The sequence below is a fragment of the Boleophthalmus pectinirostris genome, unplaced genomic scaffold, assembly GCF_026225935.1.
Source record: "Boleophthalmus pectinirostris isolate CB_2022bp ecotype Guang Dong unplaced genomic scaffold, ASM2622593v1 HiC_scaffold_18, whole genome shotgun sequence".
NCBI lineage: Eukaryota > Metazoa > Chordata > Actinopteri > Gobiiformes > Gobiidae > Boleophthalmus > Boleophthalmus pectinirostris.
Genome location: NW_026571133.1, coordinates 30717890 through 30745067, shown reverse-complemented (window position 1 = coordinate 30745067; position 27178 = coordinate 30717890). Strand labels below are relative to the sequence as shown.

The following is a 27178-nucleotide window of genomic DNA, read 5'->3' as shown; positions in this document are numbered from 1 at the left end:
GTGATGTTGGCTGGGCTTGCATTAATAAGGTAACTGCCTGATACACGCCAAGGAGCCAACAGTTCACCTTAATCAGCTGTTTACTCATGGAGCGGGCAGAGGATACTTGGACAGGGTGAGGAGTTACATGTTAAATCAGATTCATTAAGCATTTTTTGACATTTATGTTAATTTTTGATTGCATTATTAATTCACTCCCCATATTTGGTGGAGGTGAGCTTGTATTTCAGAGGTAGGCAGATTAATGACAAACAGGTAATATCATAATGTTGTTTTAAAGATATACAAAATTAAAAAGTTAATTTGTTGTGATGTCGCCTTCAACTAAGCATATTAAATGAACTTTCTGCAGTTATGTGGGTAATTTCATAGTAATAGTGTCTAAATACCGGTATCGTATACACCCAAAAAATCTTGAGACATTCAGTGTTGTCAATATCCTCTGGTCCTACATTAACCAATACTGCCGTACTCATGGGCACTACAACTACTTCTTCGACCACCATAGGTCACACACCATATTGACAAATAGTCAAAGTGGGTAAAGTGCGTTACTGTGAAGTTTCAAGGCCTCAACAACAATATACAGTCCGTCCCTCGCTATATTGCAGTTCACCTTTCACAGTCTCACTGACTTTTTTTTGTGCAATTTTGTATGCTTTTTGTTTTTACAGTGTATGAACACGTATTGCGTTCCTCCCGCTGCGTCCTGACTGGCTAAGGGACTCCTGTCTCCTGTACAGCACAGTACAGAATGTGTTCAGCTGCCGAATTTACATAAATGTTGGATCTCTGGCAGTGTGAATCTGGGGTGCTGTATGTTTGCAAGTTTTCTCCCCGCCAAAACCCACAATGTCGGCAAAACGTTCTGCACCAACAAAGGCTCCTGCTGTCGCACCCAAAAGGCAGAGGAAGATGTTAACCATCCCACAAAAAGTTGGACTTCTGGACACGCTGAAAAAAGGTAGAAGTTACACGCTGTACCAGAGTCTTGCACCAGGGTCGGGTACCCATAAATAGTTGCTGAAACCAGGACCACGAGCCCGCTTAGCACGGTGTCCGTAAAGCACGACTACGGCCACACTTACCTTGGTGAGGTGCGGAAGTGAGCCGGTCCTTTCTCCTGCGGTCACCTTCAAGCCCATCCCAACAATGAGTCCTCTTTCATTTTAGGTTTAGTCCTGGTTTACTGCTGTTTTAGTCCTGGAATCAGTCCGAGGTTAGTCCTGGTTTAGTCTTGGTTCAGTCCGTGGAATATGCTGCGCAAAAGGTTGATATAACCTTGGTTTAAGGGGCAGGTGTGGTGCTGTACTGCACAGTGCAGGACTCTGCGCTGTTGAGCTCCATTACGGAACAAATGAATCTTCGGTTTGTTACATAAAGAAGGAGGAAAATAACTTTAGGATGACAGCAGCAATAAGTTTTAAGAAGGATGCAAAAAGGGTTAACTGTCCTGTCTGAGAAACGTGTATAAAGTATGTGGTGAGGTTTTACAGCCTTAAAACAGATATAATAATTGTAAAATATAAAGTTGACTACTTCGCGGATTTTACCTATCGTGGGTTATTTTTAGAATATAACCCCCGCGATAAACAGGGGACCATTGTATACACAAAAAGCATATATATGTACCAGATATAATAACTGTAGTATCAAATAGCATGCAGCAATCTTGCAGTAAAATGAGATATTTAACATAATATGGTTACAAATATATGGTAATGTCACCATTTTCCAGGGATATGTTACACTTTATGAACCCATTTTCATTATCTGTGAGCAGTTTTGAGAAGTCACAAGTTACAAAGTAGGGGGGTACAGTTTAGTAACAAAGTAACTAGTTAATCGAAAATTGAGTAATTAGATTACAGTTACTAGTTACTAGGGCTAGTAATTTTCAGTTACTTTTTCCCTGACAAAAATGTGTGTCATCCATTAGAACTGTGTCATAAAACAGTAAAAGATAAACAGGTAGCACAGGATGCCCTCTTCTGGTGTCAGAGGCAGAACAGCTCTGAACCAAAACAGCACAAATACTGCTTTAAGGAGGACTGTGTGTATCGTCTCTTGACATTAGGCTCTATAACAGAAAGTCTCATTTAGAGTGAAGAATTCATGCTGGTAATTATTTTTTAGAAGCAATCAGTATTCAGTAGTCAGTAATCCAGTTACTTCTGCAAAATAACTTGACCAACACTGATTATGAGTACTGAAATCTAACAGGGAAACTTTGGACCTTTGGCAGGAATTGACGAAAGCACAATTTCAGGTATACATGTTTTTACACAGAGTTTAGGTGTGCTTCCAGTGTTACTGTCCAAGGACATGAAAAGATAGCCTGCCAAAAAATTAAAAGTAAAAGATGAATGATCCAAACATACTGTATATTTAAATGTCATCATGACCAGACCTAGTCCGTAAGCAGAAATGCCCCTTTTTACATCCTCACATTGCTCTCTGAAATATGAGGTGTGGATTGAGCAACAAAGTGTACTATCAACCCAGCAGAGGTGAGATGAAAGGGACATTAGAAGGAAATTGGTGAAATGTGGTGAAAATAATGTTGTTGATGATGATGCCAGGGACAGAGAATGAGTCACAACAGAATTATAATGAAAAAAAAAAAAAAAAAATGAGTCACACAGGTCTGAGTGTACAGCCGTTCAAGCTCAGAAAAGTGAGAATAAATGGCACATAAATATAATATTCCAGGAAAGCATCTAGAGAGGACCTCGGGCAGTTCCTGATTGTAAACTATGAATCACAACTGAACTTCAAACATGTATTCATTTTAATTATTGTAAATAATATAAAAATAATATAGAGAAATTAAAGGTTATGCGTTTGTGAATGTCTTCCTTTGTAAAAGATGATTTGACCATCCAGAATGTAGGGCTGCTTGATTATGGAAAAATGAATTACTTTAATTACTTTAATCATAACTGAAATGAGGATTATTCAAACTATTATTTGCACAGACAGAAGGCAGTGTATGAGCATGTATAAATTTAAGAGAAGGAACACATTAAATGAAAGATGAAAGTATTTCACAAGTAAAAAGCTCCAACCCACTGCAACTTTTTCACTCACTAATACCACTAACCTAGAAGACCAATAGGAAAAAACAGTCTCTTTGACCCCCTAGGAGACACTGTGATCCCTGCTGTGCCTGTGTCTTGTTTACCTGATGGAAAGGGTCTCTCCTCATGTTGCGACTAGCCAGCGGCTCATCAAAGGGGAACACCACAGAGTAGTTTTTGGCATAGGACTCATGGCTGCGCTCTCGAATCCACCGGTTGTTATCAGTCAGAGAGTGATGGAAACGTCTGCAAAACAGAAGGAGATTCATTGTAACAGCAACTGAATGTTTACTAACATTATATTCAGCATAATTTTGCAAATGTTCTGAGATTTAAACCACAATTCCAACTCCACGTTGTTTATTGTTTTGATATTGTACATTAGAGGAGACTAACCTGATGTCATATCCGTACATGTCCTTCTCTGGGCGCCCGTGAATGATCCAGTGAGCCAACTCTCTTCCACAGCCACCACCCAGCATCATACCTGCAATAAAAATATATGTATAATTAAAAAAGGTTATAATAGTAAAAAAACACAAATGAACATAAAAAATACAGGAAAATTACTAGACAAAACCAATTCTGAAGTTGGGAAAATGCATAAAATGAATGTTTGGTAATTCTTAGAAAAAATACATATATTAGATGTTGAAATTATAGAATTAACAAGTTTATTATATTTGGTGAGGCAGCAAAAAGTGGCAATAAACTGGATTTTTACTCTGTAGTTTTTGGAATAAATGTTTTTGGGACAGGTGGAAATGAGATGATAATACATTTTTCCACACCTTTACAATGAATGTGTAAAAATGTTGTGAGATTTACTGACTAGGCAGAATTTTAAAACAAGAGTGTTCTTCTGCCCCATCCAGGGTAAGTAATATTCTGTTCTATTTCTGCCACTGTATGTCACTGAATGTACACATGAGTGCTTTGACCCTTGTTCCATCATGTGACCATAATTTACAGCTGCCCTTGAGGAAGATGACCTCATCCATGGCAATTTAACCCTTATTTATTCCATACACATTCTCACAAGGCTTGGCTACTCCATTTTACACAACCATTTTCTTATGTTGTAATGCAAACAATTTTTTTTTCTTTTTTGCATTTTCCCTATATGAGCAGAAACAACCAGATTATTCTAGAGTTAAGAGCAGAATACCATTATTGACAGACATGACAGTTGTGTCCTTGCATTCATTTTTCTTATCCATCCACCTCAGCTCACTTCACTTGTGCCAGAGAGGACATTTAAATGCTGTATGGCCTGACAGTGGGATGGAGGTGGGCTGGGGAAAACAGGCTATAGAGAAGGTGGGAGGGGGTGATGGAATTGTCCTGAGACGCAGTGAAGACACTCGGTGAGGCAGAGGTGGCACTGATAAATGTCAGGGGAGATAGCGGCTGGGATGTAGGAGTGCAGATGCGCGTGTGAACCTCCTGTTTCATCTTGTCACTCTTCTTGTACAGGTTGTGTAAATACTGCTCTATTGTGGTTGGTTTATGCTCGGCAAACACTTGGATCACCCCAGCAACAATCCATCACATTTACACTGGCACAACAAGCTGTAATGGATATTAATTTAAGGTCCATACACATACCGGAATGGGATTTGTCGGCAGAATTGCAAAAACAGTACATCCAAAGTGTGCACAAAACAAACTGTTATGATTCAATCTGAAATAGTCGCCATGCTAGGCTATCAAGTTGAAGGCCATCAGTTCGAACCCCACTTGAATGTGTACTGTCCTTGTGTCCTTGGACAAGACACCTCGCTGACATTGCCTAGTATGAATGAGGTATGTGTGTGGGGAATTGGTGGCTGGAGGGCCTGTGGTAAAGATTGGCAGTCAGTCGACAATATATTAGACACTGTACAACTGTATTTTTATTATGATAGCTCTTTCTAACTTTCATTTGCTAAATTGATAAATTTAACTGAAAATATTTTATAAGCGGTATTAACACTACACACTTAAAGTCAACTGTTAATTGCCACAGTCACAAGTGATGGATGATTCAGCAGAATTACAGTTTGTGATGTACTTTAATAATGCAGACATACAGCCACTATTTTAAATAGTTCACTCTCAACTTTACCAATTATTTTTGTCCCACTGGCTTTAATGAGAAAAAAACTTTTAATAGCTTGAGTGAATTAATAGTCTTTAAAAAACCCTCCTTACCAAAGTCCATGTAAAGTTGAACTTAAATAAATAATTGAAGTTTCTTTCCCATGGAGAAGTACTTACACATAATAGATACTGTACAAATCATGAAGCTGACATAAGGTGCAGATGTTAAGTGTAATTAGAGAATTATCAAAATACATAAATAACTACACTTCAGCAGTTGCTAGGCTACAGACATCTGGTTGTGTCTATGCTTGGCAACTCAAATGAAAGACCAAAAAGCAAAATGAGTTTGCATACCCAAACCTTAATTACAAATACATTTTTATATATGCCAGGAATCATTATGCACATCTGAAAGTCATTCAATATATATTTTGAATCTTGAACGATACCATTGATATTCTAATATATTTTATCAAGGCTATGCTGTTAAAATCTCAGTAAGCATGCCGTCTCTAAATATAAAAGTATGCTATCCGTGAAGAAAAATAAGAGCAGGGTATAACTGCAGACATTTTTTTGATTGCATAACATGAAAGACTTGACTAGGCTGTTGGACAATAGGTCTGTCGACTGGCCTTTGACACACTTACAATAACAGATAAATGGAGGGAGACATAAAATGGGAGGACCTGTGCTGAAGAGAAATCATTAGCACTGCAGCCCTCGGTGCCACTGAGACTCCACATATAACACTTAAACCTGACCTTCAAGTCTATATACAGTTCTTGAGTTGAAATCCCACAACTATCCATTAACATCCATTTACTTTGCCATTTATGCCACCACTCTGCCCCTGTGGACCTTGGAGATAATCACCTTTTCACTATGTAACGTTAACAGTGACAGTTTACAGTTGTCTGTACATGTCTGTTCTCTATGGAGTAAAATGAGGAGTAGTCCATTATTTACTGTGCCTCCAGAGAGAAGGCAGAGCAGTGAAGACAAACACCCTTGAAATGTCACTAAGGACTTGTTCTGCACCTCCATTCTTTTTCTTATAAAAACTGCATCCAGCCTTTTGACTGAATCCTCAGTTTTCCTCCAGGATCCAATACTTTGCAGTGTGTACAAGTAAGCAGTTGTATTGCTGTGTTACAAATGGAAGGATCTGGCATTAGGTCCACAGTTGACACTTTTTCTATCACTGTATTGAACTTACCTGCACTGTTGAAACCGCAACCCAAGAAGTACCCTCTGACCTCTGGAGCCTCTCCCATTAAAGGCTTGTGGTCAGCCGTGAAGGACTCTGCCAAACAAGCAGGAAGTATGTGATTAATACAACTGGCAGCAAACAGCCTTTCTTGGCACATAAATGCTACTACCTGCATCTCTCCGTATTCAGATGTTGGTAAACAACATTTGGTTGCTTTGAATACATTTTATACCAACCAATCATCTACGATTTCTTGTGTGCTCATATTATGTCTTCCTCTATCAAACCAAAATACTATAATCAAAATATTAAATAATCAGCTTGCACATAGCAACAACACTAAAATAGAAATTCAGCAACCTGCCAAGTCTCCTGAAGCTTAACATTTCATTATGTCTGCATCCTTTTTGAATTATGGGGCACATGAACTAACCATACACTACCCAGTATGCTGCAAAATATTTCTGTTTAGTTTTTTAAAGTTTCACTATCTAATGCTTTTCAGTTTTATTATTGGTGTAGATTATGCAGATATTGAGTGTCGGTTGATTGCAGTAGGATTTAAACAATATAGTACATATTTGATTTATATTTCCCATTTTTCCACAAATGATTGTATATGGTGAACATTTCATGTACACACATTTGATTTTCTCTGTGAACATCCACCCCTCTGTGTGATGATGAATAAGGCCAATATGATTTTGTAACTTGTCCATCTACAGCTGACCAATTTGCTGCTATCATTTTCCTCTGTAAATATAGGATCCTAGTTTATGTATTCATGTGAGCATGTGCAATAGCTTAGACTGATTCATATTACTTTTAGATTAAATATTGTGGGTTGCTTAGTGTAATCCATGAAAAAATGGTATGCAATAGTCCCCATCCTATCTAATGTGGTGCTATGTGACTGTGTGTGTACCTGGTCCGCACACTGTGGACTTGATACCAGTCTGCTCCAGAACAGGAACTCTGTTGATTGCTCCCTCAATATGTTGCATAAAGACATCCCAGTCCAGGTCAAATAAACTGAAGGCAAATTTATCGGAAACCTACAAAATGTAAAACATATAGAACATGCATGACTAACAACCCTTTTCCAAATGTTGCTGGTATCTGAAAAAAATATTGTTTGGGGAGATACTGACCAATGTAAACTGAAAACACCTAACTAGAGGTTTAGAGATGATCTGACTCCATTCCTCACAATTGAGCCTTGCTATATTTACACGAAATGACAACAAATCATTTCATGTACGAAATGACAACAAATCATTCACTTAGTTATCAGTAATCAATAATCCTGTTATGCTATTGAGGTATTTTTCAATATGTAGATGATAACCTATGAGCTTCTACTACTGATGTGTTATTACTCCCCAATACTAATTCAAACTAAAAGGAAATTATCTCAATAATTATGACAAGAACATGATGGCTGTGACTAAAAATGGGTCTTAAAACACAAGTGAGGAGAAATGCTGGTACAATCCAATAGCAGCTGCCGAATGGCCCCTCGTTCACTGGGGAATAAACATCTGTCAAAGCGGGCCAGCCCTCTCTGTTCCGTGTCCAGGCTTTAATTTGCTCCCATCTGGACTGCTTCCTGGTCAGCTGGGCCAAAATGCAGTCTTTAGCTCCTCCATCTCCTGCTGTGGAGCGTGGACCGCCTTGCTCTAAAGCACTCTCCTCCTCCTACACTAATCTAAGTGACTCAGCGGGCTCAGATTATCCTCCGCTCACCACCTTGTGCTCTTTGCAGGATTTGGTAAGTCACGTACTTCTTCCATTCTTGGCAGCGCTATGGTCGCTGCTCCTCTTGACACCCTCCTCCTGCCCGGCTCCTACGTTTTTCTTTTCTTTAAAGAGGTGCCTTTCTGAGTCATGCCATACCTAAGCATCCACTGCCTGCCAACTTGGTGGTTAAAAATACTTGCAATATACAAAGTTCACTTCTTTATTTATGAAAACCACTGATGGCAATACACATGAAACACTGAGGCTATGTGCTAACAGCATGATTCAAATAGTAAATGTTACCATGCGAGATTTTATGAACACATGTTTAACAAGAATGGAAAATAAATTATTGTTCAGCACTGCTATTTCTTTGCATTCAGAGAAGTGTGAACTGATGACAGCCCATTACCTCCTCCAACGTGTGTTATATAATCATAAGACTTCAATAAAAGGCAGCTGTATTTTGACAATAAAATAACTGTTGAATACTTGTCCAACACTCCACATGCACATCAATGCACAGCTATCATCAGCACTTATTCTTACCCATTAACATCTTCTGCTCTTTTATTCTCTCTGAGCTAATACTCTTTTCAGTATCTCCTGTCTTTTGCACCACATTCACTTGGGGACATCAAAGCAACACTCAGCTGCAGTACAAGAACAAAAGACACTGCCTCCACACAAAGAACTATGGAACATTCACCAAAGAATATGAAGACCAACAGCAAGAGGAAAGAGACAGGTGAGAGCCAATGACTCAAACCTTGTGTCTCCAATTTGGGTCATGACAGAGATTATTCAGCATTATTCAGTGTTAGATTATCTCAAACAAAAAATGTTTAGGGCTGGAGACTGAATACATTATACAGTATACAGTCAAAAGAAAGAGCTAAATATAGAGTTTTTGTTCACACAGACCTCTGGCAACAGTCAAAATGAACTTTAGCATTAAACCATACCTGAAAAGGTGCAGGCAGAAAACTTCTGTCCTACAACCAACAGCCAAAATAGAATCTGGCTCTACAATTATAAATCATAACTGTAAATCATTACCTAAAGTAATCTAGTATGTAAATTCAAATACAAACACCACTGACCTTGTGTTCTAATTCAACACATGAGAAATCTGACTCAAAGATACAAAAATAATTTCAGACTTTTACAGACTAGTAACTGTCAATGTTCTCTTACCTCTTCCCAGAAAATTGGGTTTTGCTCATAGCCTCCCACAGACAGGGCATCACCTTGGAGACGGAGATACACTGATGCATCATGGTCTCTGACATTTGGCATGTTCTGCAAGTAAAGGGTGCATACATTACCTGAAAATATGTAGTAAACTGGGTATAATTCTATGTCCTATGTGAGGACAGAACTACTACAACTGTGTAGTAGTTCTGTTGGGAACTACAACTGTGGGGCTGGGAATGTTACGCAAACTTCTTGCTTGGAAAACCTTACATGACAGTATGCAACTCAGGCCATAGGTAGAATGACAGCATAATGGCCCATCTGTATGTAAGGTTTAATATGCATACAATTTATTTTGTAGAAGGATAACACATCTTAGGAGATAATATAATTTACATATAATTTATACATTTTGTTCAACTATTTTTCTTATTTGAACCTGCAGTTCTCTCAGGGCTCAAAAGCAAGTAGCATAGATTAGACTGACATTTAAAATGTACTTGCTATACAATAAATTAATTTCTTGTACCCAGTGCTTTCTACAAACTATAGTATTCCAAATGACTGTCATTCACTCACTCTTACAGATGAGAAGACACGCCAAATAATACTATTTGGAATCTTGGACATTTCAATATGTTTTTCACCACTACTGGGCTGCAATCTAGCATTCAGTGACTGAGCTAGCCAGGCTAGAAACAAAGCAAAAGGCACAGCATCCTGTGTTTTGACCACTTGTAGCAACATTACAGGCTAATGCCTAAACCTCAATAACAAAAAAGGTCTGATTGCAAAAGACAGCACTGATGTCACATCAGTACTGTCTAGGGCTGTCTAGGAACAGGATTCACATTTTCTTCTAGTGTGAGTTTGTGTCTGTATAAATGATGTAGTAGCAAACCTTGTTAAGTTGCTCTTAAACTGACAGCACAGCTCTGGTGATGCAGCTAAACTGCTTTTCTCTACAGGATGACAACTGTTATGCAAGAGTACACAAACTACATCCTTCATGCATAGAAGTGCTAAGAACCTAACACATATAATTCACTATAAAAGGTTCAAGAGGAGGCAATTCAGTGAGTGTTTGCTGATACTGCCATCTGTTGGTTATATAACATAGTACAGACAAGGAAAACTGCTGTGTGCAAGAAATGGTAAATGTATGTGGTTACAAAATGTACCTTAAACAGCACTATTTTAGTGCGCAAGCACTTCTTAAATGATATGAACAGTGTAATCACTGTACCCCCTTTGACAAAAACATAAACAAGGATATATAAATCAAATAATATTACAAATAATATTAATAACTTTACTAGACTTACTTGAATTCCTTCTATTCTCTCCGTCACCACATAAGCATGATGCATCGCAATAAGTGGCACCTTCACCCCAGCCATTTCTCCAAGCTTAGTAGCCCATACACCTGAATATAAAATGATAGTTAGAGAAGCAGGGAAAGCTCAAATTTTGTTGCAATTTGAACAATTAGTTGTACCTGCACAATTTACAACACATGGAGTTTCGATGTTTCCATGAGCAGTCTCCACAGCTTTCACTCTCTGCACTCCAAGATCATCAGTCTTGACTTGGATACCAGTTACAGGGCAGTTTTCAATCACCTATAAATATTACAACAGATTATCAAAAACAAATGTGGCTTCTTGACAATCATAAATTGTATTATAGGTGTCAGCTTCCCGTTATAGGGAACATTTTGAGTACTTTTCACTATTCAAGTTTTGTTTTAATTTTTAAATGCTATGAAATCGATCCTGATTTTCATAATTCTGAAACCCATGGATAATTAAGAACAAAACCCAACATAATAAAAAACATGTAATTTTAAATCTGCATTCAAAAAAACAATATTGTAATTAGGGCTGGGCGATATGGATCAAAAAATATATCTCGATATATTTTGCTATATCTCAATATACGATATATATCTCGATATATGTTCAAGAAAAAATAACCCCCTAAAACTGAAAACTGCAAAAACAAATCTGCCAAATTCCACAAGGTCTTTTTTTTATTGAAGTGTAAGAGGTCGGCAGTTCATATAGGAACATTTAAGATTACAAAAAACCCTAATTACATAAATAATAATTTAACTGTAAAATAAAAGAAATAATACATATTTCCTTCTTTTCATTCATAGATAAAACATCTCAACACAAGCTCATCTTTGCATTAACTCTGTTATCCATACCAGAACCAGAACCATGAGCTCATTTAGCAGAGGAAGCTCAAGATGTTCCTTATTTTAATAGATCCATATCCAGCAGTAAGGAGCTCTGAGGTTTAATCCCACAATCCACTGCAGATCAAACCCAATGTTTCCAAACACTATTGTACAAGTGACACTGCAGCAGATTATTCATTAAAATATTCTGCATAAATAAATTTTACATTACTAAACTTTACAAGAAAAGGATAACGACTATAGAGCCACATCAGCCCGTTTGCAATAATAATGTGTTTAATGCAGTTTTGCGCACGTGTGTTTACATTTTACAGAAACGAAACTTAAGCGCACTTCTCATGCAGCTCAGCTCGTTTAGCTTCTTTCGGGCTAAAGGACGCGACTCAGTGGAATATGAGGATGTGCTGCTGATGGTTTTGTCTGTAAATGGTGTAAAAGGTTCGTGGTGCTTGAAGCTTTTACTTTCTTCGTTCAGGGCGGTAGTGAGGAGTGAAGGAGACACGAGCGAACAAAATCAGGGAGGCGGGAGCGCGCGGAGGCGACGAGAGAGAAGGTAAACAAGCGAAGTGGCGAAATCAGAATTGAATATAAGCATATATCGATATATACGATATGTCAGAATTCATATCGAGTTTTAAAAATCTCGATATATTTAAAATATTGATATATCGCCCACCCCTAATTGTAATGTTTCATCTATCAATACAGTGAAGAAGACAATGTGTATTTATTGTATCTGTATTGTATTCTTACAGATTCAGAAAACAGAAATATTTTAAGACATCAGTATATGGTAGGTCATAAAAATCCCAGATCAATACCTGTCCCATTAGAACTGAACCATCAGAAACTCAGTTACCGTTGCGCCCCGGGCTGAGGCAGCCCTGGTCAGGGTGGTACAGGTGCCTGCAGGGTCCATGGTTCCATCTTTGGGTACATACAAAGTTCCATACAGATCGTCCACATTCATGAGAGGGTACAGGTCCTTCGTCTCAGCAGGTGACAGAACATGAGACTCAATGCCATAAACTTTGCCCAGCTACAAAAGAGAGGAAAGCAAATGTGTTTAAAAGGGTCTTTAATAGTTTGCTTTTGAGGCTTAAATTGTATTTCAAGTTCATTTTATAGTTGCACATTTGTTGTATAAAGATAAAATACAAGGTTTTTCAAAAACAATTGGTTTGAAGACATACATTTGTCTAACCCTCAGTAACCTCTACATTTTATCAGGTTAGGACCACCATAGTACCATGTAGCCAACTGATGATATTAAGTCAACTAATCTAAGCAATTTCGAAAAAAACAAACAAACAAACTATGCTTAATCCTCACCGACATGAGCCGCTTGTATTCATCCAGCCTCTGTTTATTAGAGGCAATAAATAGGCCTCCATTTTGGATCCAGCCAGTGTGGAGGCCAGTCTCTTCCTCCAGGTCTCTGCTTATGACATTTCTAGTGTGTGCCAGGAGCTCAACTTCAACATCACTGGGGCGAAGCTGCCATAGTAGACCTTAAACAGGACAAGTATTATCAACTGGATTGTTTGAATATTATAATATTCTGTTGCAGCAACCATATGCTGGTGACTAGTAAACAATTTTAGATTTATTTCTTTTTAACTTCATAATAGCAGCAAATTCAAATCACAAAGAAATTATAAGGATAGTGGATTGCTTTAAACAATGTTGTATAGTCCAAAAATACTGACAAATACTGGCAAACTGCGTAATAACTAATTACTTCTTATAATATTGAAGCAAACCTGCTTAAACAGATCTGTTCATTACCTGCAGTGTGCCACGTAGTACCAGCGGTTAGTCTGTCCCTCTCCAGCAAAACAACATTGGTCATGCCCATTTTAGTCAGGTGGTAGATGGTTTGACAGCCCAGACTTCCTCCTCCAATTACTACTGCATCTGCCGACCTTCAGCAGTGAGGTGATGAGCAAAAAGCAGAAGATTTGGGGGTTTTGAAGTTTTGTAAGTACCACAGAGTCATGCTTTATTGTAGATATTAATTATCATAAAAATCTAGTATGATGATCTGTGACCAAAGGAGATATAGTGGGTTGATTATCAGTAGAGGCTCACCTGGGCAGTGGTTTGGTGGGTCCGGAGGAGGCCCCATCCTCCTGTTTAAGGGTTGTCTCGTAGGGAACACTTTTTTCTTTGGTGGGTTCTGAGCTGTAGGCCCGGGACGTAGTCCGACACAGGGAAGAAACTGGTGGCCGGAGTGATGGTATTCGACGAATTGCACTCCCTATAAAGGCCATGGACTGGATGGACAATTAGAAAATAAATATTGGTAAATACATGATGTCATTTAGTATTTACTATGATGTAATTACAGGGGGAAAATAATAATATTATAAATATAATATTATATTATAAATTGCATTGTGCACTATGAAATGTAAGGCAATCTGACCCTCTGGTCAAAGTAGAGACAATGTTGCAATGTTGCTCTATCAACATGGGGTCAGGAAAGTTGCACAGCTGACATTAGAGCTACTCATGTTATCTAAGGATAATGGTGATAATAGCATTAAATAGTCAACTGTGATTTTGTGCTTCTTTAAGTTTGTGCTTCTGAAAATATCAATTCCACAAACAACTTGTTTGCATTTTTCATGAGTGTTGGACCTCTATTTCTAAGAAAACGTGTGATTCGAATTAAAGCAGTTCTAAAAATTAACAGCAGTAGGCTACTAAAAGTGATATGATTTGGTGTTTCAATGGTATCATTTCACTTAAGCTGGAAAGTGAATGAAGTCAAGTGTTTGATAAACCACATCAGCGGCTTTTTTTTTGTCTATGATGTGTAAAATACTTACGTAACCAACACGCCACGACTTCAGTTTCACTAAAAAAAATGAATGCATGGGTTTGCATGGAGTGTCACAGTGTATAGGCTAAATATACGTAGACCGTAGCAAAACACGCACGATGGAAAACTTAGCAGCACGTGCAGCACGTTTCTCGCGATTGTGCAGTGTTTTTGCGCATACCTACGGTTGATCCAATCGATTTGATCCCAAAAACAAGTGTCTAATGAAATGGAAGCGTTGTTTTTCGGAGCTCAAAGTGTCCCCAAAAGTGAGGCTCGACTGGAACAGCAGCACGACTGTCAGAGGAGCCGAGTTCCTCTGCCGTTTGGCCCTCCCACTACTACTACAACTAGGCTACCTTCAACATACATTACATATGTGTAAGTTACATCAGAGGGCGGGAGAATTATATCAATCTATATATGTATGTCAGCAGTATCATTGGGCTTTAGAAAACTTTGTCTACTAAAACTGCATTGTTTCCGTTTTGTCCCCCAGTAAAACTGAGTACATTATATGCTAAATATTATGGCATGATTATGCTATTTTGAATGCAAAGTGGAAGTGTTCAGAAATGAGAACAGACAGCTGCAGCAGATGTCTGCAGGCCTATGTCAAATCATGCAAAAGTAGTGCAGCTCGCGCTTTACGCACAGAAGGTACTAAGTACAAGTACGGTACCTGTCTGTGTATGCAGTTCCTGCTTTGCCAAGTTCACCTCAGATATCCCCACCTCTAGTAACAGCCACTCACAGGCCGAGTTAGGTCTCCTCCGGTGAAAAGGAGTTCGCTCCGGCTCGTACTGCCCTGGCAAAAAGGAGAGTTGGAGCAGAGCCCGTTTACACGTGTAGAACGAAAAACAAAAATTACGTATACCTATCTACTGACACACAACGAGGAAGTATGTCTTGCTGAACATATTGTAATTGACTAGAGCGACATTTGAAATAGTTTACGATTAAAACATAACTTGGCTTCAAATCAGCTATTTGCTGTAATTTTCATTTTATAGCTTTGGTGATTGCGTTAATCCTGTGGCTCCTCCCTGTGGTGGATGGTTGAAACTACAATTGGTATTGCACAAGCAAAGCATGGGTTTAACACTTTTTATAAGCACATTATATATATATGTAGGCCGACACAGGCTTTGGTTTTAAAAAAAAAAAAAATGTCGTCTGCAACCAAAATATACCATTAATAAATTAGGCAGAGTTCCATACACAAAGCACATCATGAAATACAAAAGTGTTGTTGTTGTTGTTTCACCCATTCATAATTTGGCAACTTGCATACACTGTAGACCTTTAAAAAGTACAAATGTGTTTACAATTTTTAGAAAATCATACATGCACAATCTTGAATGAATGATCTGTCAACCAGTGTCTTTGCAGTATTTAGCCTTTTTAGCAGGCTATCGAAAAAATGCAAGAGAAGAAAACATCAAACATTTTAAATTACATGAGATATGTGCACAACTAGTATTACTGTGCAAATGGATCAAGTCCTCTCACAAGAAAAATATAAAACACCCTATATACACAATGTAGGGGTGCATAAGGGTGAATTGTTCTTAGACTGTGCAAGTTCCTCTCAAAAGAATGTCCTTAATTATATTGGAAAAATCTGTTGTTGTTTTTTTTGTTTTGTTTTGTTTTTTTTCCAAAAGAACAAACCACTTTTCCATGCTTCATCGATGTCCAGTTGTAAAGGCTATGTGCAAACAAGTTTTGTCTTTCCTCTTTAGTCTTTGCAGCCCACTGCCTTTTAGACTCATATACTCTTCACAGCATTTGAGTTTTTCTCTAAAGTTCGTCCCTGTAGGCACTGGACAGCATCTCTGGAGGTGATGATCCTTTGAGTATCTTGTGCGAGCCTCTCCAATCGGTGCGCACTGAATCATCATCCCAGATAGTGGACGTCTCCGTGTCACTCACCCACTCAGGATCGCCTGCGTATTTACTTGGCTCAACCAATAGGGGGCGTGTGCTGAAGGCTTGTAAATTTCTATTGAGGAAATGGGATTTGTAATCCTCACTGCAAAAAGATAAGTAAATAAAGTTTAAACACAGTTGAAATAGTCTCTATGAAATAAGACAAAATAAGGCTGTGATTTTTTTTTCTGTTACTGTAATTTTGAATGTGAGGAACAACAGCAGGTCCAATGTGCCTTGTTCAGTTGCCCATTCTTACCAAACCAGTGAAGCATATCAAATGAGACTCAAAGAGGTGCAGCAAAGAAGGAAAGTGGGCTGGCTCTGAGGCCTTAGCCCATGCATGAACACACATGCACTGCCAAGTTTTCTGATTTGTAGATTTGTGTATTTCATCTGCTTTGACTCCTGTGTTACTATAGCCTAACTATTCTGCTGGAGGTCCTCCTCATGCTTGTCTCTATGGAGATGTTACTCCTTTGTCCTGATGTTCCACATAATGGCATTAAACATGTACATCTACTATTTCTTACATTATAGGTGTTTTATTGCCCCAAAGCACAATGAAATGTGTTTTTACTGTGCCTTTCTACAGATATCACCTGCAACATGGCCTGGTGGTGCCACCTGCTAGTTAAATGTTGGATGGTGAAACATTCTAAGCAAAGCAGTAACAGTTCCATGGAGACAAGAAACATCCAACAGAAAAGCTACACAATTCATCTTAAAGCTGTAGAAAATGATTATTGTTATATTAAACAAAGCTGAGTGGTTCGTCATAGAAGTACAACAGTTGTTTTGTTTTTTATACTGTGGTCCAAAGCAAGAAAAATATCTGAAGAAGGCTTTTTTTTTTTTTTTTTTTTGCTGAAACGTTATTTAAAAATAAGAAAAGCTTTTAGACATCAACCATCTGAGTTTGCTTATGCATTTTTTCACAAGTACAACAGAACAGCTAAAGAAGACCATTTTCATTTTTCCCATAGACATTTCAAATTATTTCAAATATTAAGAGTTCCAAGATATCGTGGAGGCCAACGAGCTTTTTTTTCCCCAGAATATTTATGGGAAAAAATCATGAGAAATTTACTCCAAAAAGGAAGAATTTTGCCCCAAGTTATCTATACATATGTGGATAGTGCCATTGCCACAGTTGCCAAACAGCAGAGCTATAAGAAGAAGCCTTAAGAGATGGCTTGTGCTAAATGAAGCCATTTTATGCACTATGTACCCCTGAAAGAGAATATCTGAAGGAAAAGGCACAGGACAAAGTGTGCATTTAAATGTGAACAAGATCTAAACTATCAAGGGTTGTCAACCTGCTATTTTAATTCAGGCAACATGAAATCTAATTAGGCTTTCCATTTTAAGAACAACACACTAAGCCACAAGTCTAAATTGTCTATTTAGCAAGTCTGCACTATTTGGCCTCTATAAAACAAATATATTTAGCTTTAATTTATCATTTTAGCAGCATCAGTCTGGCACTTAACACAGCTTGTGGTGGATATAACTGAAAGTATATATCAGGATGCTTTGAGATATATACGTACTTGGGATGCTTGTCGTACATGATGGGAAGAAATTCATCAACTGGCAGCATTTTGGAAAGCGGTTCAGCATTGAGCAGTTTCTGTGCTCCTTGTAAAGAGATGGCATAAGACAGAGTCCAGAAAGAGTAGTCTGCCCACACCAAGTTATGGATGTTATCTACAGGCTCCTCTTCTCCAGGGATCACCTTCTTTCTGCCCAAGTATCTGTAAGAAACAAGGTGAAGATACAGAAAGGTTGAAAAGCAAAACTGTAATTGTCAACAGTAATAGGATGTTCTGCATAATTATTTTGATACAAATAATTTTAAATGTTGGTAACTGTGAAAGGTACTTCACAATATCTGCCTGTAGAAACTTGCAACAAATATAAACCATGTGTTCCTACATGATATCCCAGTCCAGCTCTGCCTGTTCCACCTCCTCCATCAGTCTGAGCACTCTGCGTTTGAAGTTAGCTTGGAATCGGATGTCATCTTCAAAGATCAGAGCTTTGTCCATTTGAACATCCACAATCTGGAGGGAATTGCATGCACCAAAAAACAATCAGCTACATATACATTTTTGTCGATTATTCTCTTCAATTAGAAGTACAATTTGCAAAAAAAAAAAAAAACATTAATACCATTACTAGATTTGACATAAACTATGGATCCTTGTTGTTAGTTTTGCTCTCTGAGAGTTGTGAAAAGAGCTTATAAACGCATACAGTTTGAAATTCATAAGAGTGAGGAATAATTTGAGCCAGTTTGTTTGCCTAAAATAATCAGGTACCATACACTGAAGAACATATTCTTGTTTACAATAAGAACACAGGGTAATTGCATTTGCTGTAAGTTTAGTCTGTGAAATTTTCCTGGAGCTATTTTCCTCTTTATATGTTATGTACATATCCTTTCATTATCCATAAGCATCTCATTTCTAGCACCACTCCCAATTACATGTTAGACAGCAGTTAAAATAGATTATAACTTGTGCACATGCTCATACCTCCTTCCAGATGAAGAAATGGCTCAGAAAGCAGCCCACTTCACCTTTGGTCAGAGTGCGTCCAGAGAATGGGTCATGATAACCAGGCAGGAGGTCCACCCCCAGAATCTTTATATCACTACTGTTCAAGGCACTAAAATTATATAAAGACGCAGATGTTTTATTTCATTGTTTGTAAAAGAACTCTGAATACATCATCTTTGTTTTCATACAACATGACAGATAAAGCCATCACTCACTTTCCATCCACAGCAGGCACCACCTTCACATCAATTTCCAGCTCATTCAGAGAATATAACATCCTGTCTCTGCGGTCAGGGCGACGCTGGAGATTTATGAGAAATATCTGGAGTAGAAATATGAATTATGTTACAGCATTAAAAAATGTTAATCAAAATTCTACCCAACAACAGAAATGTGTTTCTCACTTCATCAAATCCCATGAGGTCTCTCTGTTTGGGTTCCATGTGGACATGACGAGATGGTAACATGGGTGGACCATCAACTGAAATAGAGATGTAGTGAAGTAGCTAGTACTAACAGAAGCGTATGCATTTATTTTATGTGTGTGTAACATGTAAAAAAATGAAATGTAACACTCACTCATAGATTCTAAATGGAGATGAACAAAGTTGAGCCGGTCATCTTCCAGAGTCTGGTGAGGTTTAGGTGGCACGTTCAGATAACCATAGCGCTCCTTATTGCACAAATACATCTGGATTTCTATAAAGCAAAATAAACCAAAGAACATAGAAATGGTAAACTACATTTTTGTACGTAATGCTTTGTAGTAAGCTCATTATATTATGTTTGGGGATAATGAGATAGAAAAACACCTAAAGCGTCGACGAACCTGCTGCCCGACAAGAGAAGGCAAAAACTATAATGTCATCGTAAGGCCAGGAGTAGTCTTTGTGTGGGGGGAAGAAGGCCAGTTTCTTCATGCCCTCCTTCCTCAGATCCAGCAGCATTGTGGAGTGGACCATGGGCACTGGGAAGCAGCCAACTTTATTGCGGTGTCGGGTGGGGAAATACTCTGCAGTTCGGCGATAGTACCCCTAAAATAAAGTTTAGACAGAATATAATAGTGCCATTTTTATCTTAAGGGTCCTGTAATTTGCAATATTAACTTTTTTTTTGAGCCGGAGTTGTGGTTTGTGTCTTTAATTAAACCTGCAAAGTTAGTTTGTTGTCCCCCACAATTATGCATAATTTCTGTGCTAAAACTGCCTTCACTAAGCAGATTAGTGACTTTGACATAAGCTGCCACTGTGTCCAATTTAATGGTAACTAAGTTTGGGAGGTATTTTTCTGTAGTTACCGGTAAGGCCAAAGTTTTGTTGTCGAAAGTATCTTAAAAAGCCTGAATAATGTGTAAGTTACAGTGTGACAGGTTGGGTTAATTTAGTTAGTTTGTTTTTATTTACCTGTGGAGTAATGCCACACCAGAAGTTGGAGTACGCTCCCTGTGAGTCCAGCATAGGGGCGATAACGGACTTGTTCTCAGCTATCATCAAGTTGAGTATCTCTGGGTTGGTGAGGATATTGTCTGTGTCAGCATACTGAAGAGAATTTATAAAGAGAAAATGTTAAACAATGTCACTAGGTAGATGGATATGATCCTGCTGATAGAAATGTGGCACTGTTACCAATATGTAGTCAGCCCAGTGTTTCCTCGCAAAGTTCAGTGCCGCCTGCTTCAGTTTCATCACATACTCATATCTGGTGTTTGGCCAGTGTTTCGGACCCAATTCACCTGCATAAGACCTGGAGAAGAAATCAAGACTCTTGTATTAACTAACAACATCTTGATACTATTTGATAATGTCAATAAAGTATAAACTAAATCCTTATATTAATAAGCTTATACTAAACTTTACTAGGAAATGCAATATAGATCAATGTATTTTTTTACACATGCCACTCTATGATCCAATCTCTTAGTTATGCCATACCAAGTCAATATAAAGGTATTTAGTATGATATAATTTTAAGTGTCACTGACATACTTTACACTTGATGATGTGCACATTTAACTTACGTCGGCTGGTCCATCGGTCTCCATTCAACATAATGGTAATACTTCTGCATAATAGTCAGCCATTCTTTAAGTATAGCTGTGGTGTTGTCGGAGTTGTGGTCTGTGGCTGCCCTGTTAAATAAATAAAAGATAATGCAGACAATATTAGGATCATATTTTAACAGTGTTGGGAAGTAACTCAATACATGTACCGACAATAAGTATTCTTTTGAGTAACTCTATTCTGGTACAGTTACTTTTTCATTTGGCGGTATTCAGAAAACAGTCACTTTTTAAAAACAAGGGAATACATTATGGTAGTTGATCATTTAATTTCAGCTTTAAACTGCACACAATCAATGAGAAAAATGTACAACTCTTTCCTTGTGCATGTGTGATTTTTCCATCTCCAATTAGTGATAGAAAATGCTTTAAACACAGCAAAGCAAGCATAAAGCTGTTTTTAATCCTATGTTGCATCTTTATATTATAATTTCAATGTACCTTGGTGCATAGAGAAAAATCCCACACACCGTCTTACTTGCAAATTGTGAGATTTATTAGGACAAACTACTTTGACTAACTTTGTCCTAATAAATTTTACAATTTGCAGCATTTTTCTCTATGTTCTTGGGCTGCTCTTTCTCCTCCAGTGCACCCATCTCAAGTAATTAATGTGCTAAGTTCTCATTCTTTTCTAATGTACCTTGGAGCAAAAGTATTCTAAGTATTCAGAATACAGTACTCTGATTGGACCATATATCAGAATATGTTACAAAATACATTTGTATCCAGGTATTCTGTATTCTGTAACTAAATACATTTTCAAAGTATTCTTCCCATCACTGTATTTCAATAGACATAAAATATGTATATCATGTTGGCAAGTAGCAAGTAGTAGAACCTTTATATTTGGTTTTGTTACATTTAGGCTATATTTCCATAATACAGTCAAATCTATATCACCATGAGACATACAACTTGTACAATGTTATTTCAGTTGCGTTAAATTAATGGCAGTGAACTTTGGCCTGAGACTTAGAGAAAAGGCACAAATGTTACAATACTCGCCCAGGAACAGAAGGGAGGCTGCTAAATTGTCTAACTGTAAGACCCCAGACAAAAACTCACATTTATCTACTATTACAGTGCGTAGATCCCTCCAATGTCAACAAGTCTAATGAATATAAAGAATCGTAGCCCTAACTTCAGCCCTCAATAGGAAGTGACTGGGGTGCGTGAAAGGCTGAGAGGGAGCAGCTGGGGAGGGCTGGAGCCGTATTCACAAACTCATTTAAATGCCATTGACCTTTTGAACGGCTACTAAAGTCGGATGAAAAGAAGACCCCTCCACTCCCATATAAACAGAAAGAAACGGGCTATGGTGCATGCAGCTACCCACCATATTGAGATGCGTTCTTTAGGGTAGGTCAGTCTTTCCAGAGCCCCGAGGTAGTAAGGCAGTGAGTGAGCAGCGTTTCGGGCTATGATAGCGATGACCACGGTAGGAGGCTGCATTTTGGACTCCTCTGGGTATTTTTCCTCCGAGAAGTAGCCATGACTTTGGGCCAAAAGTGTCCAGATCAACAGACAGTGAAGTAGCATGGCGAAAGTAGACCCACGAAGCTTGAGAGTCTATTGCACGTTCCCCTGTACGCGTCAGCACTTGAAGAAGGGCTTTCCCAAAACTTCGACCCCCCCTTTTAGCGTTCTGCCTACACCGAAAAGTCATCCGAAATCTGGAGCTTCAACTTCCGCTCTTAGAAAAGTTACGCGTTAAAGTATCCATAAAACGAGATCCATTAAATCTCTTAAGCCTCCATGATCCCACTGGCTGAAAAATGCTAACTATGACGTTTACGACGGTGAAAGCCATCTAAAGGACATCCTACTTTCAGTGCTACGTTTTGAGAAGTTAGGCCTACAGCTCAGTACCATTTATATGCGTAAAGTTGGTGCGTAATAGCAGGATTAGGATACAGCATTGGGAGAACAATTACCACATAATTATTATTTATTTTTGTGAGCAAATGTAACAATAAAAAATAAATAAAATCTAAAAACTAGCTAAAGCTATCATCCAAACTCCGGTGTCAGTCACTGCATCTCACACCATGTATTTGTATGTAATGGCGCATTGTATCCAGCAGGGGGAGAATTTGATCTAAAGAGATCAGCTGTTTCAGAGATGTGCCTCAGAAACTAATGAATGAACTAAAATAGTTGTACACAACTTACTTTGATGCAAAAATATGAATTAAATTAGTTTTTTTAAAAACATCTTATGATGGCGATGATGATGTAAACCACTTTTATATGGACTGTGATGCCAATGAATGTTTAAAAAAAAAAAAAATCATTTCAATTCAATCAATTACTTTTAAGTGTACCCATATGAGACTAGTTTATTCGCTATTTTATTAGTTTATTATTTATCTAATCTAAAATGATACAGAAAGACTCTAAGACACTAAAATTGATTCTTTGCTCACTCACATTATGTCATCTTTAAAAAAATGTCCATACAAACTTTGTTAGCAACTGCAAATGAACAATGGGCTCCTTTACGCAGTATCAGAGTGCTCTCATGAGGCTTTTTGTGTTCTATCTATTATGCATCTTTATTCTGCTTTAACAGTCCCATTATAGGACACTGGCAAATGTAGCTGTTTGTTTATGGCCTACACTATGTGGTAAACACACTTTATGACTGCATAGTGTCCTTGTGTGAAAGTTATTGTATACGTTTTATCCTTTTCAATACAGGAGGTTCAACAACACACTAGTATACCAGCTGTACATCCTGCATAATTCTACTGCTACTGCTACTACAACCACTACTGCTATCTAACTATAACTAATACCAAGCCTATAGCTATAGATGATTCACAACCATAAGACCTTGATTTAGATTAAAATATGTGTAATATATGTTATAAAACAAAAACCTCTTTCCATTTTTTCCATATTAACTTACTGTCTGCTGTGGTGTGGACCATTTTTGAGATCTTTTAGATTTTTGTTTCATATTCAAATCAGTAATAGGCAACAATTTGTTTCTGCATTCAGTTATCTTTAGTTGTTATTTACATAATTCTTTATATTGAACATCAGATACAGATAGGGTTAGTCAATGATGAGAACTTGAGCATCTCAGAGGTGGTCCAGCAGATGTAGCACTAACTGCAGAAGTGGTGACTGTGGGAGATAAGCAGAAATAAAGCCTGGCATATCTGTAGGCGTAAAATAATACGCAAATGACCTAAAATAAAATTCAACTGTTTTGGCGGGCTCCATGAATAAGCCGGGGGAGTCATGGCTGACAATGGCCACGTCAGGTTAAAGGGGTCATTTCTGTGGACAGGTCAAAGGTCGAGGGTCAGATCTGGCCTATTCATGTCTCCCAAAGTGTCGCCACAGCCACACAAATATATACGCTGGCTGGCAAACTTATTAATATGTAAGGGTCACTTTCCCAGCATTTGTGGCTGCAGGGTTCAACCTCGGGTGCACTAACTTTTCACAGAGAGGTCAAGGGTGGGGCTGGCGTCTGTGTGCGAGGGTGTGTGAACGAATGGCAGCGGGACAGACGGAGGGACGGAGATGAAGATGGGTGATATCCAAAAGAGGGGCTCCAGAGGGTAAATGGATCAACTCTTGAGTATATGTTGAGAGGTTAGATGTTGTCCAGTGCTCTTAACTGGGCACTTGGTGAAACTCGAACTGCAATTGTCAACTACAAGGTCAAGAGAGTGATATATTGTTGTGATGCTCTCTTACAGGCTGCATTTTGGATGTCAGAGATTTTACAAGAATGAAAATATAGTTCATTCATTTTTGATAAGAAAACACAGAATTGACTTGTGCATATTCTTGATCCCAGGCAAGAATTGACAGCAATGGGGTAGCCGAAAAAAATATATCTATAGCCTATATCACTGCATTTACGCCAGAATCCTACATTACAGTAGTGTACCTCTTAAAGAGGACATATTGCCAGCCTCAAAGCATAACTACTTCAGTAATTTTTTGTCCAAATTGAGTTTTGCGTCTCAGTCTCCAGACCTTGTTGAATCTGTCAGTCTCTTTGGCTCAGTCCTCGACCTCGATCGAAAAAAACACAAATTGCCTAAGTCATCTTCTTGATTTGGATAGTTCTTTTGTCTGTTTTTTCGAAAAAATTACATAGGCAATAATTGTGCTTGGAGGCTAATAATATTATGCTTTTTGGAATTTTGTATTACTTGGATCTGATATTGCTTTTTCATTCTTTTTTTTTTTTTTTTTTCTTTTTTTATAATGGCAAGTAAGTACAGATAAGGAGATAGGAGTGCTTTCAAGCCAGTTCAAGACAATACAGAACTACCCAAACATGTACGAATCAGTTGTAATAAGATAATGATGAGAATACACTGTAATAGTTTAAAGTTCATAAGTCTATTTACATAATATGTCCAGTTAAAACCATCTTATATCATTCATTATGCAAGCTATTAGGCATACAGAAAAGCGATGGGGACCAACCATGTGCAGTTTGTGTGTTCTTACAAACATGTTGCCAGATAAAAAAGTCAAACGTAAGCAAATAAGCATACAAGAACCGCATGGAGAATCTATTGGAGGGGCCTCTATCTTTGCCCTGCCTAGTTTTCTCTTTCATCTTCAGTCAGTGAGAGAATGCCTGTCTATTGGTCTCAATGTATCACCCTCACAATGTTTCTGCCTTTGTGTTTATTTGCTAGGCATTTTTAAACGCAGTGGAGAGTCGTGACATTCTCTTGAGCTTCCGGGACCTTTATTGCCGTGGCGATAATCAATAGCCTTCCCACAGAGACATCTTTTGGCTGAGAGGGTCAATACCTGTCACTCAGGGTCTGGGCAGCACCCTCTTACTCAGCACCTACTCAGTGAGCTCTGTCTGCATGTGCTGCTCCTGTGTGGGCCTCTGGGGCATAGGCTGATTTTAGCCTCCATCTCACTACAATGTGGGGTTTAGTGTTATTTCAGGGCACAGAGGAAAATACAAAAAATAAGAGCAACTATTCTGAATATTGTGCTTAGAATGTGAATATGATTTCCATTCACCAGACTGAAATGTTGTAAAATTGTTCCCATCAATAATTGTGTAAATACATTAAAACTTAAAAATCTTACACATACATTAAAACTTATAAATAACAAAATATAATAATAAAAAAATTATAAAATCAATAAATACATACATACATACATACATAAATGAAATAAATAAATAAAACTATGTAATTAACTATGTCTATGTAATTAATAATTATATTTTGGGGCTATATTAAAATAAGTCATACTTCATCATGTGCATTTGTGTGGCCATAGACAAGAAAAAATAAGTCATGATATAACATTTTATTTTCAAATTCTTATTTTAGATCGTATGTTAAAAAAAGGCACCATATTAAATGACTTATTGCAAACTAAAATGGGTTTTCTAGCATCATTTTAGAGACACAGTCAAGCAGTATGCATAAGATAGATTTTGTTTTCTATTGTTCAAGCTCCTTCAATCTACAAATACTTGTTGGAAAAATCATGCACCTTTTAAAGTGCCATAAATGAAGCACAGATTCTAATAAACAGCCCTGTAATGTGCCCTATGCTGTGGTGTGTCTCTTATACCCAGGTGGCCAATCTGGGAGCAGCACTCAGATAGGATTGCTTCAGTAAAAACAGGTCGTTCACTTGACTGTAGTTTCTTAGTCAGCACAGTGGGCCGATCCTGGGCTAACTACTCTGCCAATGCCACATGTAATCTGATTATGAGCTCCGAGATAGCACTATGATTGCATTATCACATCTCATGAATATTATATGGACCAGTCTTTAAGCGTTCAAGATTGGAGATGGGTTCCTAAATGTTTCTGTTCAAATTCACTTTGTCTGGTAAAATATTACATAATGTGGCTATGGTGATTATGATGCAAAAATGAGTCTGGATTCATTATACAGTATTACTATGTTTAAACCACAATAAGGAAACAATCTGGCAATCGGTCTTATCAACTTGAAGCATTACATCCATTAGAAAGGTTGGAGACCCTGGACAGTGATGCACACAGACAGCCCTGGTTTTAATTGACAGTTGAAATGTCAGGTGGGCCAGATAAAGCAGGGAAAGTGAAAGGCCGGGATTGTGTGACGTGATCGAGAATAAGAATCGTGAGAATATTTGAGGAATGATGATAATACTTGAACCTGTACAGATGTGCTGCCATCAGTCTGTGTTGAGATGTAAGTATCAATTTATTCATTGCATGTTTGTGTGAAATGTGTGCACAGACAATGATTCCTGGAGCAGGGATTTC

General features: G+C 38.0%; 2 protein-coding genes across 4 annotated transcripts in view; both read right to left on the bottom strand.

The window, feature by feature from the left end:
- sardh (sarcosine dehydrogenase) overlaps positions 1-15307 on the bottom strand; it is a 29132-nt gene extending 13825 nt beyond the window's left edge. Inside the window, exons 1-13 of one of the 3 annotated variants that reach the window (XM_055153872.1) lie at positions 14530-14691; positions 14356-14384; positions 13613-13797; positions 13310-13446; positions 12854-13032; positions 12381-12560; positions 10814-10937; positions 10641-10741; positions 9316-9420; positions 7304-7433; positions 6385-6471; positions 3477-3567; positions 3185-3326 (exon numbers count right to left, since the gene is read on the bottom strand). In XM_055153872.1, coding sequence (XP_055009847.1) covers positions 3185-3326; positions 3477-3567; positions 6385-6471; positions 7304-7433; positions 9316-9420; positions 10641-10741; positions 10814-10937; positions 12381-12560; positions 12854-13032; positions 13310-13446; positions 13613-13794 — 1458 coding nt within the window. In that variant the 5' untranslated portion in view covers positions 13795-13797; positions 14356-14384; positions 14530-14691. Of the gene's footprint in view, positions 1-3184; positions 3327-3476; positions 3568-6384; positions 6472-7303; positions 7434-9315; positions 9421-10640; positions 10742-10813; positions 10938-12380; positions 12561-12853; positions 13033-13309; positions 13447-13612; positions 13798-14355; positions 14385-14529; positions 14692-15030 lie in introns of those variants that run through there. The other 2 variants (XM_055153871.1, XM_055153870.1) reach the window with 2 other exon arrangements.
- Positions 15308-15463: 156 nt separating this feature from the next.
- On the bottom strand, positions 15464-22656 carry cercam (cerebral endothelial cell adhesion molecule). The gene is made up of 12 exons (XM_020940240.2): positions 22243-22656; positions 20862-20972; positions 20470-20587; positions 20248-20382; positions 19674-19878; positions 19424-19543; positions 19249-19325; positions 19060-19166; positions 18821-18953; positions 18219-18346; positions 17834-18037; positions 15464-16383 (listed from the first exon to the last, which is right to left on the bottom strand). Exons 1-12 carry the CDS (start codon positions 22443-22445, stop codon positions 16152-16154), a joined length of 1773 nt encoding a protein of 590 aa, XP_020795899.2. The 5' UTR covers positions 22446-22656; the 3' UTR covers positions 15464-16151.
- Between the last annotated feature and the right edge of the window lie 4522 nt (positions 22657-27178).

Excerpts from the sequence above, each read along its gene's own strand:
- cercam (XM_020940240.2), bottom strand. The coding sequence starts at position 22,445 with ATGCTACTTCACTGTCTGTTGATCTGGACACTTTTGGCCCAAAGTCAT. Across the intron at positions 19,326-19,423 it reads TCTCCATTTAGAATCTATGA|TTGATGGTCCACCCATGTTA; the intron begins GTGAGTGTTACA and ends TCTCTATTTCAG. Across the intron at positions 18,347-18,820 it reads ATTTCTTCATCTGGAAGGAG|ATTGTGGATGTTCAAATGGA; the intron begins GTATGAGCATGT and ends AATTCCCTCCAG.